The sequence below is a fragment of the Coregonus clupeaformis genome, chromosome 17 (genome assembly GCF_020615455.1).
Source record: "Coregonus clupeaformis isolate EN_2021a chromosome 17, ASM2061545v1, whole genome shotgun sequence".
NCBI classification, from domain to species: domain Eukaryota; kingdom Metazoa; phylum Chordata; class Actinopteri; order Salmoniformes; family Salmonidae; genus Coregonus; species Coregonus clupeaformis.
The window spans coordinates 44208108-44230214 of NC_059208.1; the positions used below are offsets into that span (position 1 = coordinate 44208108).

The following is a 22107-nucleotide window of genomic DNA, read 5'->3' on the forward strand; positions in this document are numbered from 1 at the left end:
TCTACTCAAATCTTTTCCATCAAGCCCCCCTTGTCAAAAAAATATAAAGAAGCTTGAAGAGTATGAAACAAAGATTGACAAGGAATGCCATTTTTTTTTTTTTTTTTACATCAGTCACGCTACAATGTAGACTTCAACTGCCAGTCGAAACAGAACCTCTATGAGTCCGTGCAGGAGGCAAGACTATTAATTTGTAATGACAACAGGCCGAGAATAATGCAGATAAAAATTATTTTTGCCCTTTTTAAACACCACGCTATTAAATAAGGCACACATTAACACATCCAAATCAAAGTTCGGCTAGTATTATTTCACAGTTGCCTTTATTTACACCAATAACCACAATGTTAATAGCAATATGGTAAACATAATTACTGACTTTATTACAGTTATTAAGGGCTTGTCCATAAGAGGGCACTATGTGCCCGTGAGTGATTTCTCGGGGCCCTGCTTTAAGACACTTGAATAGCCTGAATGATTGCACCTCAATGTGGAACCAATTCTCACCAAGTGTTAAGGATGAAACAAAATATTTTTGAGGTTGCACTGCACTGCACCCCTATACTATTCTTCAATGACAGTCATATTGGGGGCTTGTTAAATTCCTCTGGCGTTATCATAGACTACCAGGTCAAGGATGCTCCTAACTCATCAAGCCCCGAAGCGGCCTCCTGTCACGGTGCAGCGGAGCCCCCTTCCACCAGTGACAAACAAAATAGTAACTCTGTGATGTATAGGTCTATATTGACGCCATGTCTCGTTCTGCAGCATCATTCCATTAATACAGAATTAATCATTATCAAAGTAGTCATTTCATATGGTATGCTGCATGAAGTACAGTACCTACCCTTACCTCAAGGGGTCCAGTTGATACTTAGCTGCACAACGGTAAGTTATTGCTAAATCCCTTGCGTCGAGGGATGTATACCGAATGTGTACTGAGTGGGGCCTCCATGGCCTCTCTGTCATAAGAGGGTTAAGAAATGGCTATGAGTTGAGTCTCACCACAGTTCATGAAGCTGCTTCATGGTTATGCCCTGTGTGTATCTTCACATGTGCAGTGCATATACCTGTATACACACACACATACAGTATACATATATTACAGGCAGGATGTTTGTTCGTGTCATGAGGTGCTTTCTTAGGTTGAGGGCTTGGGTCCAAGCTAAAGCAGGCATTGTCCAAAGCTTCGGTGGCCGACTTGTGATCTTGTCCTTTACATTGAGTTCTGGGCTCCTGTTACTTTATTCTTTGGCCTCACCGAAGGGTACAGATCCCCCCCCCCCTCTCCACAACTCAATATAATACCACCACATTTCTATATCCTGTGAATCCATCACAGTTCTGTGATCAAATAGCACTGGAATAATACCAATATGGTACATAGACATTCATCAGGTGTCGAGGCTATTGTCGGACATCTCGCCAAAAGGTGTGCCAGTCCCGGTAGTTTTCCTAACTCTGAGAGGAGCGCGGTTACATCGTCTGTCTTTTCGGAGCCTCTCGGTTCGACTTCTTAGCGCTCAGTAGTTGTACTTTCCTTGCTCGTTTACGGGTGAAGTGGCGGGCAGGAAGAGGGGTTTGGGGGGCACCTGGGGCTTGAGGGAGGCCGTGCGGCGTACGATGGCGGCGCGGTGGAGGTGGGGCGGTTCGCTGTAGCTGTGCTGCCGTGTCAGGCAGGCACTGGGGATGAGCGGCTGGTGGGCCTCACAGCCGACCACTCCCCCGCCACCACCTCCCGAGTTCATCCGGGTGAGCAGCTGGTGGGGTGGCGGCCCACCCACGCCCTGTCTGAAGCTGTGTTGGCGTGGGACGGCCCCTCCGTTGCCCATCTTGATCATTAAGTGCCTCTGGGAGTGGTGGCGAGTCACTGCGCTCCGCTCGGGGATGGACTGCTGTTGCAGCGGGGTGGCGCCGGCCGAGGAGGAGGCGGCGGCGGCGGTGTCCGGGGGCACGTCCAGGCGGCGGGTCAGACTGTCCCTAGGCAGGGTGGAGGAGCTGTAGTACGTGGCTGACTCTGTCTCGGGGATCTGGGGCTGTGATCTGAAGCTGCTGTGGTTATGGCTGGAACTGGAGCTACCCGGTAGGGGGGCACACGGTGAGGTCAGCACAGTGATGCTGCGGCTGCCAGAGGCACTGACCTCGTGGATGTGCTTGAGGAGCTCGTCCAGGGCCGCCACGTCCACCACCGTCTGCGGGCAGCAGGAGGAGGAGTGGGAGGCCGATGCCCCCTGCGCACGCTCGTCGTTGGGGATCTTCCTCTCCTCGGGCAGGTGCCCCAGGGCTTGGCCGTTGGTCAGGCTGTGAGAGAAGGGGAACACCTGCTGGGTGACGGACCTTGACGAACCCAGGCTGAAGCCAGTGCCGGGGGGTGCCTTGGACTCCTTGGCGTTGTTGCAGTTTTGGTTCCTCTCCCACTGGTTCCGGAAGGCCTTCATGTTCTTGATGGGCAGCTCCGGGGTGGAGTCCGGGGTGGGCAGGCCCGAGAGATTCTCCCCTTGGGAGAGGTTAAGGTCCGGGTCTCCCAGGGACAACCCGTGCCTGCCCGGAGTGTGCTCCTTCCCACTGGGAATGAAGGAGCTGTACATCTTGGGTGTGGACACGTCCAGCTTCTCCTCTTTGGGCTGGCTGTCCAGCAGGCCGTTTAGCTTGGCCAGGCTGCGCAACGAGAGGGCGGGGTGGATGGACGCCTCAGGGTCCTTGCCAAGCCGGCGGGCGTGGCGGGCGTTGTGACTGCAGTAGCATGACACCAGGAAGCCGGAGAGGATGGCGCCGAGGAAGAAGGCCACCAGGACGCAGGCGATCAGGAGGGTATAGTGGACGCTGGGGCTGGACTTCTCCATGTCAGGGAGCCTTCGGACACCTAAAGGAGAAAAAGAAAGAATAAAAGAAAGAAAATGACGTCATTAATTAAAATAAAACCTTCCTTGTTAGATCTTGTCATGACATCAAAAGGCTTTCACCGCCCCCTGTTGTTGCTGTAACAGCATGACTCATCCTAAATCAAGGGCTGGATTCAATCCGTATCGCGGAAGATCTGCGTTAAAAATGTAAAGGTCATTTCTGATTGCGACGACATAGCGTTACCGTGAATACAGTCTCTATGAACACGGGAACATTGCCTTTAAAGTTCAATCGAGCTATAACGAGCATCTTACGCTATACTTCTGCAATACGGATTGAATCCAGTCTTTCTTTCTTCCCTCTGTCAAACACAGAGAGCTATCCTGCCAAGCACTCTGCTGCCACTGTCTCAGGAGGCCACAACAGAGAAGCCTCCAGACAGTCTACTCATTCATTATAACAAACCCAAATCAACCCAGACTCTAAACACAGAGCACACACAGCTTAGAGGACCATGGGAGGAAAGCCATGTTTTTCTCTCCCTCTGCAGAGTTGATTTGAGTTCATACTTCACTGCAGGTGCACCTGGCTTCTCGCACTGGCCAAGATCAACACTCCGATATCCAGAAGCTTATCGGGGCTCGAACAGGCACGCTGCAGCCACGGATTGCGGCTCGGTTATGGGAAGGCTAAATGAGAACGGTGCCATGGACTATCCAGCAGAGCAGCAGCTGGGGTTGGGTTTAGCCCAGCAGAGATAATGGTGACTGTGTCCTCTGGGGAGCTCCATTAAAATGTAATGAAGGTCTAACAGCGGGATTAGGAGGAGTGGATGAACATGCTGGACTGAGGTAACTAAAGAAAGCGTGGCTTGTTGCTTCCTGAAAAAAGTTGTGGTCAGTCACACTTTTCATTAAAGTACCATGTATATAGTTTCATGGAATTTTGATGTCTTGGAGTAATTGTTGAAGTGTGAAGTATAAAACAGTACTTGACCCGTGTACTTGCATCATATCAACAGATTTCTATAACTGAAAGTTGGAGGTAGAAGCATACATAAAAATGACGTTCTTTATGCAAATAAATATCGAAACAGAACACACACATCCACCCACCACTAATAGCATCTCCCCCTGGTGAGCACCAACACACTTACTGTCAACTCATCATTGTCTATTTTTTCTCCAACAGTTAAAATTAGGATGGGGCGAGAGAGAGACAGATATGGTAATCGACTCAACTGAAACTAATGTCTTTCTCTCGAAAGCCCTGTCGAGCAAAGGCCTTCCCTTGTGGTTCTCATAAAGACGCTTATCTAGGTCACATATTTCTAGAAAGAGTGATGTTCTCAGAGGATTCCTCGCCTCTAATGGGAACCAAATGCATGATAAGCCTCGGATTTCAGCACCGGTTTGAGATCCCGTGCACTGAGCGAAATGCTGGCACGGCCTGCCAACTAACTTTAGAGTAGCATTCAAGGGTTCAAACGTAGGGATCTGCTAAGCGAGTTGTTGTCAAAACAGTGTTGGATGTGTGAGGTACCTACCAACTCCAGTAAACAGTTATGACACGAAAAAATGATTGGCTTGGATATGCTCCAGATACCATGACAACAAAGAAAAAGCAATATACTGCTTGTCACATGACTTCTATTAGAAACCAAGCTATCACAAAATCAAAGACATGAAGCCATTTTATGACACTGATTCAGGGGCAAGAACAGAGAAAGGAATATTCAGGGTCTGAATATGTAAGTAGGTACAGGGACTCCAGCACTGGCATTAGATTCCACTCACAGGCCGATGCATTAGCATTCGCACAGTGCGAGACAAGGGGTGTTGATGTTGCCTTTGTTGCGGCACCCACTGTGCCTTGATAGTCTTCCTTAAAGGTCATGAACTGCTGACCGAAATGAGATACCCTGTTACCTTAGGCCTAAGAGAGTGTGGCACACACACACACCGACTTGTGTTTTGAATTTACCTGAGACACTCTACAGAATAATAATCTGTGTATACTCAACAGTTTTCTCTTGTTTCATTCAGCGACCAAATGTCTTGGCCATTAGCCAAGTTTGATAGATACACAATCCCAAGTAACCTGCACTTTATTTAGCCTTTCATCACTTTCCATAACAGTTATGGTAATGTGATGAACAGACTGGTTAATATTTCAACCAATCAAAATGGACTGTTTGATACTTCACTGCAGTGTTACTTCTGTTGGCAGGACAGCAATGCTACTGTATGTAAAGACAGATGAGATTTTTATGAAGCATTCACCTTGGCTGCATTTTGACACGATATGGCAAAGTGTAAGTAAGCATTATAGCTAGTGCTAATAAAGGGTGTGATCATGCCACTGCATTTGGTTTCAATGAACAGGACATACGCATATCTGCTGGGAGTGTGAGGTATCCAGATTTCTCTGCTTAGTGCCAATGGAGGCTAGGATCAGGCCTCAGGACTTGGCAGGATGTGCCTTTTGAAGGATTATGGAACTGCCTTGATGGGTTATTGTGAACAAACGCCCTCTAGCAAGATATAGGTAACTGCCAAAATAATGGAATCACGTGAGTAAATGAGTTATACAAAGTATATTGAAAGCAGGTGCTTCTACACAGGTGTGGTTCCGGAGTTATTTTTTTTTTAGTATATTTTTTTTTATTTCACCTTTATTTAACCAGGTAAACCAGTTGAGAACAAGTTCTCATTTACAACTGCGACCTGGCCAAGATAAAGCAAAGCAGTGCGATAAAAAACAACAACACAGAGTTACATATGGGGTAAAACAAAACAAAGTCAAAAATACAGAAACAGAAATACATATATATACAGTGTGTGCAAATTTAGCAAGTTATGGAGGTAAGGCAATAAAATAGGCTATAGTGCAAAATAATTACAATTTAGTATTAACACTGGAATGATGTGCAAGAGATGATGTGCAAATAGAGATACTGGGGTACAAATGAGCAAAATAAATAACAATATAGGGATGAGGTAGTAGGGCGGGCTAATTTCAGATGGGCTGTGTACAGGTGCAGTGATCGGTAAGGTGCTCTGACAACTGCTTAGGGTCATGTATAAAAATGCTGGGCAGTCCATTATTATGTCTGCCATGGCAATGCCCCCATAGGATGATAATGCCCCCATCCACAGGGCACAAGTGGTCACTGAATGGTTTGATGAGCATGAAAACAATGTAAACCATATGCCATGGCCGTCTCAGTCACCAGATCTCAACTCAATTGAACACTTATAAAATATTCTGTAGCGGCGCCTGAGACAGCAAAACACCAAATGATGGAATTTCTTGTGGAAGAATGGTGTCACATCCCTCCAATAGAGTTCCAGACACTTGTAGAATCAATGCCAAGGTGCATTGAAGCTGTTCTGGCTCATGGTGGCCCAGCATCATATTAAGTCACTTGGTTGGTGTTTCCTTTATTTTGGCAGTTACCTGCGTATACACATTGTTGTAGCCTATTTTGTATACATTGTTGTTTACATCCCAGTCAAAAAGTTCACTGTGTGCATTTTGTTCTTGGTCATAAACGGTAATTTAACAGTAGCACAGATAGAGATAATTCAGGCAGATGAATATAACATTTAGCACTCAGTGGTGGAATTGGAGTGCCTAGTGAATGCTCTCTTAACGGAAATCCAGATAGTATTATTCTGAGTGTTATTTTAAGTGTGTATATGCACGTTGCCTTAACACATTTAAGGCATTTTGGGATTAGTGGTTGAGGGGAAAGGCATTATCACTAGAGCCCGCCAGGGAACATAATCGGAGCAGTCAAACAGTTTGCATAATATAATACGTTTCCTAGTTATGTAACTATAAAATAGTGCATTTTCACATATCCAATTCAGTGGGGAGCATCTGGTATTTTCAGCAGGTCTTTAGGTTCAGCAGAGCTCCACTTCAGGTTGCTGGGTAATGTATTTCTGCTTGGGTTTATAGTCACACATTTATCTTCACACTCAGTTTTTCAAGGAAAGTTTTAATAAGAGTATTGGGGAAACTCTTAGTATATTTGGTAAAAATGGCTTCGCTCAAATTCTGGTTGGTCACTGTGCGAGAGGTCTAACAATTAATACATCTTCTATAAACACTGATCTGTAAAGCCTTTTACTCAGAATCCTGAAATTAGAAAATATAGTAACTAAAGCTTTAGTGAAAGGTCATTCATTGCCATTTTTATTTATTTATTACCATATCTATATTCCTGAGGTCAGGCACACCTTTTCACCTATTACCTCTAAAGCCCAGCCAAAGAAAGGAAAATATTTCAGTTAAAAGCTTCACCACCCCATCATTAAAGTGAATTCACCCCCAGTCCGGCAAATTTCAATTTGTGAGTTTCAAACTATCTCTGCTTCCGACCATGGAATGTACAGTTGAAGTTTGACACATTGCTGTTGGGTCTGTACAACGCCTCGCCTATCTCTAGGATAGATGCCACTGGATTCATTAGCTTTCCCATATGCACACGTCGCGCGAAGGGCAGGAAATACATTATCTTGTTTTGCTCGTTTCAGGCGGAGCACCCTCATCACAGCTGTAATGGAGGCTGCCAAGCCTAACATGACAGCGCTTCCCTTCAGGATTGATGTTACCTGCATGAATGTGCCTGGGAAATCACTGCGTCAACAAGTAAAGCCACAAGGCACCCCCAAGAGAAGCGGAATACATGAAAACGTGAGCAAGATAAGCAGCTATAGTGACTCGCTCACTCTCAGGGGTTAATAGAGGTTTGTGTTGTTCTCAGTGGTGCAAAATTATATTCAGCCCGGTCTCAAAAGACCAATCTTCCCTTTGGCTGACTCAATCTGACCGTCAATACCAACTAACGATTCAATCATTTCCCCAGCCTCTTCATTTATTTACACATAGGTTTTACGGCGTATTGAAAAGCCTATGTTTCTCTTTATGCCATGGATTTCCACTAGGTGAAGACGAGCGTGTCGTGTGCATATGTTAACGATACGGCCCAGCCGCGGCTCCTCGTGGTGTATACTGTTACAAGGTGATAAACCGCGGTCGGCCATAGGAAATACATTAATTTTTTTTTTTTTTTTTTTTTGTGGGGAATGGATCAGCTTAATATTGCAGATAGATTGTATCTTCTATCAATGTAATTGTCTGCATCACTTCCAATCCCCATTTTTTATTATTTTTTTATTTTTTTTTATTTTTTTTATATATACTCCCCTTTATTACTTTTTCAACCCCACCATCCTTTCCCTACTTGGAGTAAATTAGTGAACAACAATGCCCAGGTCTCTACTTCCGGTCTATACTTACTATCTACACCTTATGGACACAGTTAATTTTACAATAATTCTATTATATATATACATATATATATACATATACATACATACATACATATATATCATTATTATTATTATTATTATTTATTTATTTTTTGCTCCTGAACTACTTCTACTCTCAACCTCTCCGATCGTTTTCATGATGTCCATCCGGTTTGCTTCTATATGCCATATCTTTCTAACTGTGCTCTTTCCCAAAAGCTCCCAACATACAGCCTATATACTTATTATGGACACAGTATGCTTTACATTATTAGCTATCTTTGTTATTATTTGTTGTTATTTGTTATTAGTCCCATCCTTCAGCTCTATTCAATACCTCCCATCTATCTCTTAACACCATCCATATCGGATTTCTATTTGCCATATATTTCAACCGTACTGTGATGTTTTACAATAATTCTGAACCTTTCTATTCTCATTGCTTCTACAGATTGAGAGTTAAAAATAAACAGCTTTGCTAAAAGTATTATTATATTATTGATTGATTGACTATGACTTTTCAGATCACCCAGTAATGCTATCTGCAAGGTTAGTTCCAGGTAAATATTGCAATCCTTTAGCCATTCCTGACCAGTGTCCAAAAACAAGCTACAAATGGACAGAACCAAAACAAATGGTCCAATGATTCCGTCTCTTCACAGCAAAATCTGCAGAGCTGGGAGGATTGTATCCCCCATATAAATAACATTCTATTGGTAGCAAGGATTTTATATAATAATTTAAATTGAAAGATTCTAATTTTGAATCCGGTGTCGTTTTGCGTGTCAGTTCATAAACACTATGCCATGGGATCGGTACATCAAAGATCTCTTCCAACTATTTTGCAATCTATATGGGACGGCTGTCAATCCTTTGGTCCTTAAGTGAAACTGATATATTTTTTATTTATCACAGTTTTCCTTAACCAATTATGTTCTTTAATGCAAGGCCGACAGACAAGTTCCTTACTTTCTCCTCCACTTTCCTCTTCCATTTTTGCGTGTAATGCTGCCATTATTTGGTTGTAATTTTGGGTAGAGCAGACATTTCCATATGTTTTTGTTAGCTGCATGTGCGTCATAACTCCACCAGTCCTACCGATGATATCATTTACAAAGATTATACCTTTTTAAACATTCTGTCAAAAAATAAAGGTTTTTTGTCAATTAGTATATTTGAATTTAACCACAATATTTGTTGCATTATTTGTTCTGTCGTTTCTGGAGGATTAAATTGAAATTGCAACCAACTTTCTATGGCTTGTTTTAGAAATAGTGACATTTGGGAGATTATTTCCTTTCAAATAACTGAAAGTGTGAGGTTGTAATCTGAATAAAGGGAAAAAAGGCCTTTCTTGAACATTGGGTGAGACAATCTTACTAATTTGCTTGAGAACCAGTTCGGATTTAAGTATAACTTTTGTAAGACTGAAGCTTTTAGTGATAGGTCTAATGCTTTAATATTTAATAATTTCTGTCCTCCGAATTCATATTCATTATATAAATATGCTCTTTTAATTTTGTCTGGCTTGCCGCTCCAAATAAAATTGAATATTTTTTTTCTCATATAATTTAAAAAACTGTTCGCTAGGCGTAGGCAAGACCATAAGCAAATAGGTAAACTGTGATAATACTAATGAGTTAATCAGGGTGATTTTTTTCCACAAATTGACAGGTATTTTCCTTTCCATGGCAGTAAGATCTTATCTATTTTTGCTAATTTTCTATTAAAATTTATTGAAGTGAGATCATTTATTTCCTTTGGGATATGTATTCCGAGTATATCCACATCACCATCAGACCATTTTATTGGTAAACTACATGGTAATGTAAAAATTGTATTTTTTTAGTGATCCAATACGTAATATAGTACATTTGTCATAATTTGGTTGTAATCCAGAGAGGTTAGAAAATGTATCTAGATCCTCTATGAGGCTGTGGAGGGATTCTAGTTGTGGATTTAAAAAAAACATGAATCATCAGCGTACAATGCCACCTTTGTTTTTAAGGTCTTTATTTCTAATCCTCTGATATTATTATTAGATCTGATTTTAATCGCTAACATCTCGATGGACAATAAATAGATATGCCGATAGTGGACAACCTTGTTTCACTCCTCTTGACAGTTTAAAACTTTCTGAGAAATAGCCATTATTTACATTTTACACCTAGGGTTACTATACATGATTTTGACCCATTTTATAAGAGATTCTCCAAAATTGAAATGCTCCAGGCATTTATATATAAACCCCAGTCGAACTTTATCAAATGCCTTTTCAAGTCTGCTATGAATAGCAGGCCTGGTTTCCCATATTTTCCATAGTGTTCTAATGTTTCCAATACTTGCCTTATATTATCTCCAATGTATCTTCCATGTAAAAAACCTGTCTGATTAGAATGAATAATATCCGGCAATACCTTTTAATTCTATGCGCTATACATTTTGCTAGGATTTTTGCATCACAACACTGAAGTGTAAGGGGCCTCCAATTTTGTAAATGGACTGGATCTTTATATTTTCCACTTGTATCCTGTTTCAGTAATAATGAGATCAGTCCTTCTTCTTGAGTGTCAGATAATCTACCATTTACATAGGAGTGGTTAAAACATGCTAATAACGGTCCTCTTAGTATATCAAAAAGGTTTGGTATACCTCGACTGGTATGCCATCCAACCCTGGAGTTTTTCCCAGACTTAAAGTCTTTAATTGCATCCAGAAGTTCCTCCTCTGTAATTTCACCTTCACATGAGTCTTTCTGTGTGGCTGTTAATTTGACATTATCAATAGAAAAAAATCTCTACAATTAGCTTCAGTTAGGAGGAGATGGAGGCGACTGAAAAGAAAACATATGCTTAAAGTACTTTGTTTCTTCCTTCAAAATGTCATTTGGTGAATCATGGTGACTCCGGCAATTGTAACCAGTTTCATTAAGTTCCTTTGGTAGCATTCCCTATGTTGAAGATTAAAAAGAATTTTGTGCATTTTTCCCCATATTCCATCCAGTTTGCTTTATTTTTTATAATATGTTACACTTGATCTTTCTTGAATAAATTTCTCCATTTCTTTTTGTTTTTCCTCTAATTTATTCTGAGCCTCTATGTTCAGTTTTTATTGCCATCTATCTGTTCTGTTAGACTTTCTATTTCCTTTCTTAGTATAAACTCTTTTGACCTAAATGCTTTTGTTTTCGAGATGAGTACTGAATTGCATGGCCTCTAAAGGCACATTTAAAGGTGTCCCATACAATAAGGGGATTAGCTGTACCTATGTTATGTTGGAAAAAAAATCAGTTATAAATTCCTTTGTTCTAATTATAAATAAATTATCATCCAATAGGCTTTGATTAAATTTCAATATCTCGCCACGTGGAAATTCAGTAAGAGTAATATATATGCCTATTACATGATGGTCTGACCGGATTCTGCTATCAACACTTTTTTTTTACTTTTGGTGCCAACGAGAATGAGATAAGAAAGAAGTCAAGACGATTAGCGATTCAGTCTCCGCCATGTATATCTCACTGGATCAGTATATTTAAGCCTCCATATATCTACTAGTTCTAATGTATCCATGACATTCACAATTTCCTTAAGAGCATGTGGGTGATTGTTTGTGGTGTGATTTCCTTCTACGGTCCATTGAGCTATTTAAAACAGTATTATAATCCCCCACCATAATAATATTGTCTTGAGTTGCTTGCAGGCCTGATAATTTATTATATATATTGTCAAAGAATTGTGGATCATCATTATTTGGTCCATAAAGGTTAATGAGCCATATCTGTTTATGGTCCAATAACATATTTAAAATAATCCATCTACCTTGTGTATCTATTTGTACAATTTGCACATTTGGATCGAAATTACTATTAATTAATATCATCACCCCTTTTGAATTTCTTTTGCCCATGGAGAAGATATTTCCATTCTTTTTTTCCACGCTACTTCATCTCGAATTGTTGAATGAGTTTCCTGTATACAATAGATATTATATTCCTTCTCTTTGAGCCATGTAAATATTGTTCTTCTTTTTGTTATTATCAGCTAAGCCATTACAATTATAACTGGCTATACTTATTTCACCATACACCATAATGAGATATAAGTTTCAAGTCTATTTTTATCATTATATATGTTTGTAAATTTACCAATAAAAAATAGCGTAATGATTGAGTGTCCATATAGCTGTACCGTGATATTTGCATTGCTACGGAGTAGCCTTCAATTGTTCTCCACTAACCCCGCTAAAGCCCCTTCCCATCCCAAGTTGAGCCGTCATCGCCGTGATCAGCATCCCACCCACGTCCCCTCCGAGATCCCTAAGGCCCCGAGAGGCCAGGACCCATCCATCGAAAAACAGCACATAGTGCCACCCACAAAACAAAAGCAGGTCAACCGCCAAAAGCATTTCCAATGCTTTCACCTCTATATATATATATCTATTTATTTATTTTTTAATTATGCATATCCTATTTTTCATCATTATCAATTAATATGCGTAATAATGTCGGCAGTTCACGCGTAGGATTCTAAATATAACCCGGATTGCCATTGTATTACATTTAATTCCTTGACAAGTAATCATTATCCCAGCAAATAATTCCCAGGTCCATCCCATACCCTCCCCCAACATCCCCACCCCCCCCACAACAGACGTCAGACAAGCACACACGCACATACTCACATACTCCAACACACTCAACCCCTCCTCCACAGTCCACATAAAAACAGATACTCAACAGCGTATATCCCAGAGCCCAACTCGAGAAATAACTTGATCTACGAGTGCAGATACAGTTAAAGCTGACTGAGAAAGCATGCAGATTGAGTAGAAATTGATAACAATGTGAGATTTGATTAATCTACTTAATCTATGTCCAGTCCTAGGTGATGGAGATCAGATCACCCTCTTCACCTGAGACACAAACACTCTGATCCCCTGTTTTAACCATTTTCCCAAGCATCTCCATGCGACTCAGACCTTGATTATTTTGTGCCACCTGGGCTAGCAATGATAAACCCCCTCTCTGATTGTCCGAGTGTGACCCCTCCCCATGGGTTACTGCAGCAGTGTTGCCAGCACTTGCCACTACTGGGTGGGCGACCCACCGGAATCCCCACCGATAGGTAAAAGGTCCCAAGGTTCTCATTAGCAGCTTTGAGAATTTCCTTGTTTATTATGCTCTCCCATCAGGGGGCTCTGGCTTTTGTATGACCAACCCTGCCAGGCAGGCTCAGAATCTTGAGGGGGCGGTGCTGCTCAAGTAGGTCTCTGACCGTATTTTTCTCTGTTTAGGCTGCATATTCACAGCAGGTCCAAAAAAGAGATGGGAACTTCTCTTTGGTGTATAGGTCGCTCAGGTGGGTGTCAAGGTTATAGGGTTAGGGATCTTTCCATCATGATAGGACAATGGAAAATTAGATTAGTTGTATACTATATTTAAAAATGTATATCCCTCATAGATAGACATGGATAGATGCCACTGGATTCATTAGCTTTCCCATATGCACACGTCGCGCGAAGGGCAGGAAATACATTATCTTGTTTTGCTCGTTTCAGGCGGAGCACCCTCATCACAGCTGTAATGGAGGCTGCCAAGCCTAACATGACAGCGCTTCCCTTCAGGATTGATGTTACCTGCATGAATGTGCCTGGGAAATCACTGCGTCAACAAGTAAAGCCACAAGGCACCCCCAAGAGAAGCGGAATACATGAAAACGTGAGCAAGATAAGCAGCTATAGTGACTCGCTCACTCTCAGGGGTTAATAGAGGTTTGTGTTGTTCTCAGTGGTGCAAAATTATATTCAGCCCGGTCTCAAAAGACCAATCTTCCCTTTGGCTGACTCAATCTGACCGTCAATACCAACTAACGATTCAATCATTTCCCCAGCCTCTTCATTTATTTACACATAGGTTTTACGGCGTATTGAAAAGCCTATGTTTCTCTTTATGCCATGGATTTCCACTAGGTGAAGACGAGCGTGTCGTGTGCATATGTTAACGATACGGCCCAGCCGCGGCTCCTCGTGGTGTATACTGTTACAAGGTGATAAACCGCGGTCGGCCATAGGAAATACATTAAGTTGCCGTAAAAGTAATTAGGAGGTCGGCATACCACGCGGACGTCCACATAACACATGCAAATGAGACCATCTGATGTGATTTCTGCTACGTCTCGGCCCCATAATTGCATACCACCACCCGAGCTGACGACCCAATGCAGAGTTCCTAAAGTGTTTTTAAATGAGTTGAGGCACTTACAAATGGAGTGTCGCTGTGTTATCTTCCTTGCATTAAAAGGGAAGGTCTATGGCATTAGTTACTGCCAAATAAGTCATAAATTGCAGGTAATTATGTTCATTTGCACAGTGTTCGACTGCAAGACCTTTTCGAAGGCCTTATACGGGCTCTTGTTCCTTTTAAAAACCTTGTAGAGCTTTCGGAACAAACCAAGACCAATTTTTGGACCGGATTGTTCGAGCCAGCTGGCACAACATAGGTCTGTCCAATGTTCTACAGCCGCAGGACCAATCTCTTAGATCACTGTGGACCACTTAGGCTTTGTGGAGTAATCATAGTTGGGCACAAGGCCACTGTAATTTACAATATGAGCTGCAGTTCGATAACCAACTCTGCATTCCCTATGTCCTATTGATGTATATCTCTAAATTATGTATAAAGTATCCATTTTAGAACTAAAGTTAATATGTCAGATTTGGGCAGGATTTATGGACAAAGCTCATCCTCATAACTGGCTTATGGATATATCAATAATTATTGTATGTATTTAAATCTACGATGAAGATAACATACTAACTATTGTAGATTAAAATTCATAATCTATTAAATACTATTGTACACTGTGAATCCATTCCAAGTGCAATGGAAAGTTCTCTTGATATTTACATCCCCTGGCTTTGACCAGGATCAGTAAAGCATTCATTAAATTGATTTGTTTCAATGTTTGTTTCAAAGGCATTCAGAAATGACAAACAGTCACTATGACCATTATCTGGCTAAACTCCCTACGCCTAGTCCGTCATTGGAGTTGGGACGTTTCTGCGTAGTCATCAAGACCGTTTCAAGGTCTTTCGCAATGCCAGTGTTTCTGGGGGGTTTTAGTGATTGAAAACCACCTCTGCTGTGTTCCCTGTGCTCACGGAGGGCCACCTTGAACCCTGTGTGCTGCTGCATGATGGGATTGATTGCTAATAAGGCTGCTGAGGCGATACCGCCATGATTCTCTACACAGATTGCACCTGGGGGCCAGTCGAAAAGCCACTCAAAATAGCATTATTAAAACAGAAGTCTCCAGTCAGAATTGGACTCTTCCCCCAATCGAGAAATCACTTCTCTGACACAGACATTCACGCTTGGCTGAGCTACACCAGGGCCAGGAGGTTAAAGTCCAACGTGCCTTTTGGCAGCCGAGGTTGGAGTCTCCATTAGCCTCTAATAGTGTAATTTACTCCATGGGTTAATCACAGTGAACGGCGAACGCTGGGCTTATATTACATAATGAGGGTCTTCTCTGGTGTGAGGCTCGCTCTGTGAATTACAATTACGACGCTCGAGTAATATTAGGCCTACCTGAGGGGTTTATTGACTTGGGCATGCCCAGTCATGAATTGCATGATTGAAAGTACATCTATCGGTTACCCAAGGAGATCCTCTTGGTTTAAAAAGCGTATCTGATCTTACACATGAGCCTCCATTTCCACAAGCAGCAACGCATGTTTAATCTTCTCTACAACATGTGGAACTAGAGCACTGTTTGTAACCCTGTTAGGGAGCGAACTGAACCTGTTCAAATCAAACAATACTTTGAATTTCAAGTAAAAGAAAACCTATAATGGTATGGTCTCTAAGTCAAAAGGTTTACCAGACATGGAAAATATTGGAGTATTCTTTCATTTTCAAGTTGTCTAGTGAGAAACGTTGAAGGGAAAATACACTTAAACTATATTTTTGTATTTTTTTCATTAGTCCACTGTTGTTACAGTCCCAAAATGTTTTGCATGTCAGCAGTCAAGTTTTCACAAGATATTAGACATTCAAGAAGCAAAGTGGCACCGTTCACATCGTCATGATGTGAAACTACCAATTGCCAATAGTTATTGCAAACTCATTGCATGTAACTTAATTCAAAGTGTTTATGCTCAGTCATACTGCAATAAAACAAGGTGGAAAGCAACACAGGGAGAAAGAAGGGAGTGAGACTGGGAGAGAAATGGAAACTGACCGTAGGCCGAGTCTGCCGCGGAGTTCTGGTTTCGCGTGGTCGCCAGCACATCTGCTGATAGGAGCAAAACAAAGCATTAATATCGAGAGAAAAAAGACGGAGTGAATTACATACCGCTCACAAAGACATAAGAAAACAAATGGGTTTTTCTGGGGGCGTGACATGAAATACAAGTAGGTTGGACTGCTCTGGATATTTCCAAATTGTGACCCAGTTGTGGATTCAAGTGTCATAAAATACTTTTTAGATGTGACGTTTTCTCCCCTACTATACTTTTGTCTTCATATTCTTGTACTGTAGTCTGCCTTATATAAACATGCAGTGTAGCATGTAAATGTGTATGCAGTATGTAACCTTGTTGATAGAACTTTCGTGTGTATCTAAGAACATACTGTACCACTTCAATGTTAGCTGGCAGATTGACAGGTAGCAAATGAAATCGCTACATCATCAATTAAATCCATAACAGATCAAACAAAAGGGGGAGGAGGTATTTGTTATAACACCATGGTAGCCTGTGAAACCCATTTTTCCATGTACTTCCATGAAGGAATAGACCCTCTTTTTACAGGGCTAATGTTTAGGTGATTGGCCTGTTGCCATGGGGATGTTGATGAAAGCTCACCATTGCAGTTTTCAGGGTACAGTGAGTGGTCTCCCTCGATGTCCTGGTCAAAGCCAGCCCTGGAGAGAGAGAGAAAGAAAGAAAGAAAGAGAGAGTAAAAAAGGAGTCTTGTCAACTGTTTTCCTCTTTGCTGCCACAGGTTTCCACCTATCCAACTGTAATTGGGACCCGTGTCATTCACCCCAGGCTGGAAGCCCATTTAGCGCCATCCTGACACAGAGAACTTGCCCGACCTGCCAGTTGTCGAGGAGAGAAGAATTTCCATAGCCCATACATTCATGTGACAGAGAGACATCCTGCATATGCCTATGACGTCACCATCCACAGACAAGGTGGGCGAATCAGGAAAATGGCACGAACGGCGAGAACATCCATTTTGCTGTTCTCCCCTTGTACGCTGTCCAATTAGAAACCAGCGCCACGACTGATAAAGGTCAGATGACGATCACTCTTTCTATCAGGTGACAGAGGGAGCAGACATTGCCGGGCCTCATTTGGCAAGAACAGCCTGCATCAGTCAGGAGAAAAACGCAGCTATGACTAAAGCCAAGGTCATAATCCAGACCCTATTCAAACAAAATATGTAGCCAGACCCAGTGTTTTGCCTGTGCATATTCCAGCACACTTTTGAGGGATGTGAAACACACGAGTGCAGGTTTAACTATTAAGGGCTGTATTTGGGGCCACTCTCCCCTCCTACACATGGAGGAGAAGAAGGGTTTGTGTTCATTCTCATTAGGACTTTTCAATCAGTGCATGCTGCTTGCACTGACAGCCATCAATAGATTTAGATGCAGCATGCTCGTGAATGAGAGAAAGGTCCACACACAACCAGATACATTTAGAGTGACTGGAAGCTAATGGAATGTGTGGTTTGAAGGCAGCACACAAGTGTCCATTATGCGAAGGGGAATGAATAGGATTAGGTTGGATCTTACTTCTGACACCAACGGGCGCTCATTCTCATTCACCCTCCAGCCCTTTCCATCTCTGAGCTGCAGAGTCCTTGCTTTGTGTTCATTTGTTTCTTTTTCGCTTTTTCTCTCCTCTCCCGCTCTCGTTCACTCACGCTCTATGTATCCATTTTCAAAAGTGTGGAATGTGTGAGCGAGAAAGTGCTATTCATTTCCCTCACTCAGACACTTTAAAGCTCTTCTATTTACTTGTAATGAATGAGGGGAAAGGACTAAGAGACATACATATGAATAGATGCAAATTCTCAGAAAGGGACTCTGACAACGCATACATGCTAACAACGACCTACTCGAGATGCATACAGACATAGTGATATAAGTAGATATAAGTAGATACTTTAAGTAGATATTTATACAAATGCTTGCCAATTAAAAAACATATAAACAGTCACAGGTAGTGACACCCACTCACAACCAAATACGGAGGATTCAGTTTAGGAGTAGGCCTAAATAGAAGTTTGAGTTTAGGCCTACAAACAACATATTTTAAACCGTGGCGGGCCAGGCTGCAGAGTTGCTTCGGGACTGGCAAAGCACTTCAGCTCCATTTTGTTTTTCGCCGGTCACCTCACTTGGGAGCTCTTTGGAGCGTTTTTGCCAAGACGGCCAGTTAGTCTCCAGGGAAACCACTGACTCGCTGCCACGACAACAAGTCCCATCTGCTGCTCATCTTAGGGAAGTGGCTGAACCACAGTGTCCTGGATGAAGTGTTTCCAAAACCTTCTCTGAGCCCTGAAAACGTTCCTCGTCCACTGAACTCTAACTCTCTAACCAAAACAGAGATATTTCACTGCGATTGATACTTTTGGATGTGGAACTTCATAGAACTTGCAATAGTCTCAAAGTTCATGAAACCCCATCTTAAAGCACCAATTCCCATGCTGCTGGAATGAGGAATGTCATGAAAATCCAAATCCCATTACTACATTACAGTGTGTGGTATTGAATTCATGTTGATGCACTATGACATTTAAACAGCAAAATGATTCTTTTCAGCTTTTAAAAGATTCAATCTAGGCCTTTACTGCGGACACAGCATGACAAATTGCACTAAACTGCCAACCCTGGAAGTGCCATGTCAAAATTCAATTCTTCAGCAGTCAAAACAGGCAGACTGCTTTCTACTATTCTCTTTGGTCCCACAAATCTAAGACCTTTGCTTTTTCCTATGTTCCAGAGAATTGAAGAGACTATTTTCATTTTCAGGAGGTCCGGGGAGAAAACACGTTTTATGCCTGAGAGATTGCAGTACCTGTCAACTCATCAATAAATCAATGGACTCAAGCCATTGTGGCTCAAGTGGTTGATCATTCCGTTCACTTAAAGTGCATTGCACAGGTGGAAACAGGCCCAAAGCCAGCAGATATAATGAAACAAATGAATGCATATTAGCATACACTGTACAAACAGAGTCCCAGTGTATATAATTTGCTGGTATAAAGAATCTGACTAGCACAAGAAAACTAATCTTTGACGAGCAGTCCTCATCTGCAGAACAATGATGTCACTCACTCAATACATTCTTCTTTAATATGACTTCCAAAGCGTTTGAGATTTATTTCCCTCATATCTTCCACTCTCTACTCTCCTCTCCTTTTATGGGGGCCAATCCCGATGATAGATATACGATCACACTCTCAAACCTTTATTACCTTTCAGATTGATGGCTTTCAGCGCGACAAGAAGGAAAGTGACACTTACTTGAACCCTGGCGCCATGTTGGCACAGCTCCCGGTCCGGAGCCAGATGCAGTATGGGTCGCGGGAGGACAGACAACTCCTAGAAAATGACGAGGCAAGAGGCGGTTAAATCCCTGTATGATATCGCTCCTTGGCGTGCGGGCGATGAGCGCCCGACTGGGTCTACTTTGACACAGTGACACGCCACACACACACTTGAGCCAAGGATACTGCTGCGGTCTAGTGGAGCGTGTTCTGTTGGGGCTATTCCCCAGCTGGTGATCTGCAGAGCGAGACTGGCTGGCCTGCATGTGAACTCGGAGAGGTGATTGTGTCTGACAGTGTCAGTGTGTGTTTTAGCTCATTCTCCAAGATGACAAGTATGCCTGTGACAGACCTCATAGAGGACAGGTGTGTGCATCTGTTTCTAAATATTTATATATGTGTGTGTGTGTGTGTGTCATTACAGGCTGCCTGGAGGAGTGAAGCCAGTCATCTTAGTGACAGGTGTCCTCAGTCTCTCTCCCCCAGCCGTGGTGACACACTGACAGCCAGGGCCACGGGGACTGAGGGGGAGCTCCGAGGGGGGAGAGGGGAGGGGGGGACTGTCATACACTTGCCTATGGGAGGAGGAGAGAGGGTTGTCTCCTTTGGATCTCTCACTTGTCACTCAGTGCTCCATGAACCCCTGTCTTCCTCACGTCCCACCAGTAGGAGATTATGCACACGGCCGCTCAAAAGGTATTGTGGGCTGACTCAGACTGTGTTTGTGTGCATGCACGTGCGAGTGTGTGTGTGTCAGACTATGAAAGAGGAAGTTCGTTTTTTTTGTTGGTGTTTGAATGTTGAATTATCCCAATGGGAGGATCCGTCAACTATAATTATATTCTTGATGTGGTATTCTGTGCTAATGACATCCTGAACATTTTCCCCAACATTTACAGGCTGTTCAAATATTGATTATATGGGCAATTAAGCCTCCCTTTTTAATGTTTTGGTTGTTTGCCAAAATATGCAAACAGGCTCTCTTAAAAGCTGCGCCAAATACATTTGGAGAATTTGGTAATTTCCTCATGCCTCCCTGTACTCTCTTGCTCCATTATCTGCCAAATGACTAGAACAAATATAAATATTTGTTGATACTGAAATCACTTGGACCACAAATTGACATTGATAGAGCTTGGTATCCAGAGACTAAGTATTTGTTATAACACATTAGAGCAAACGATTTTGAGCAGTGCAAAAGCTGTACTAAATTTCGGGACTCAGTTTTTCCAGGCCAGGTCACGTAGTCAGGGAAAACTCAGGGCCCTAACAATACTGCATATCCTCCTATGTGCATTCTTACACAATCATTTCTGCCTTGTTGTAACTCACTTTTTACAGGCGCCGTGCTCGGTGCAGTGGCTGAGCGGCACTCTGATGACACAGCTGGTGAAGGCCACGAACAAGGCGTGATGGTCCTTATCCAGCTCCATTCCCAGAATCCTCCGGTTCTCCTGCCCCTGAACGTTACACCTGTGGCAAAACATGGTCACAGGACACGTGAGAACCCTTACAGCACAACCATACTAATGGATTAGAGTTAGACCACAGCCACGTGAAACACAGTACAATTCATCAGTCATAGATAGAAATGGGAGCCCCAGAGGCTAAAGGCTAGGCTATCTCTGTAATACATGTTCATTTAGTACGTTTCTATACCATTTGAACACCTAATATAGTGTGGAAAATAAAATTACTCTGCCTGTGAACTACCTTAGTTCAGGTTTTGATCGTTTGGTGGGGGTAATACCATAATAATGTGGGTTATAGCTTTAAAGGAATACTCTACTCAAAAACTATTTTTGGTAGTTGTTTCATTAGTTCATATAGTCCCAAAATGTTTTGCATGTCAGAAATCAAGTTTTCAAGAAAAATAACTTTCAGAAAGCAAATTGTCACTTGCCACATCGTTTTGCATCCTATTACGCTTTTTGCATCATCATCATGAAGATGTGGTCTATATGTATACCGTATTCCTTTAAATCAGGTATAGACTCATTCATTTGGAGACGTTCCAGGCTGAAATTACAGTACTGTCACACTGGTGCTTATATAACAGTCAGGTTTTCATGCCATTGCCGACTTTTGCTTTTACTACACCTGTGTAGTTACTGTAGTTATGACCTGTTCAAAAGTGGTTACACACTCACTTAAGAGGGGTTATAGACTGACTTATAGAGGTTCTGTACTGACTTAGAGGGGTTATAGACATCTATGTCCTCCAAGAGTTGGGAGCCAAAGGAGGCGTTAGGATGAGTGCTGGACAACACCTTCAGGACCCTGCCATCCTCCGAGCCCAGAAAGACCACAGTGCGGTCCTTAGACGGCCCTGCAGAGGTATCTACCGCAATCTGAGTCAGCTTGTACCTGGAGAAG

The 22107-nt window shown here is 42.3% G+C and overlaps 1 protein-coding gene across 3 annotated transcripts in view; it reads right to left on the bottom strand.

Annotated features, from left to right (window-relative positions):
- Positions 1–304: 304 nt before the first annotated feature.
- LOC121586502 (semaphorin-6D) overlaps positions 305–22107 on the bottom strand; it is a 133081-nt gene continuing 111278 nt past the window's right edge. For 2 of the 3 annotated variants that reach the window (XM_041903233.1, XM_041903232.1), the window contains exons 15-20: positions 21925–22098; positions 21064–21204; positions 19709–19786; positions 17034–17092; positions 16409–16462; positions 305–2863 (exon numbers count right to left, since the gene is read on the bottom strand). In XM_041903233.1, coding sequence (XP_041759167.1) covers positions 1524–2863; positions 16409–16462; positions 17034–17092; positions 19709–19786; positions 21064–21204; positions 21925–22098 — 1846 coding nt within the window. In that variant the 3' untranslated portion in view covers positions 305–1523. The remainder of the gene's footprint in view (positions 2864–16408; positions 16463–17033; positions 17093–19708; positions 19787–21063; positions 21205–21924; positions 22099–22107) is intronic. The other variant, XM_041903234.1, reaches the window with a different exon arrangement.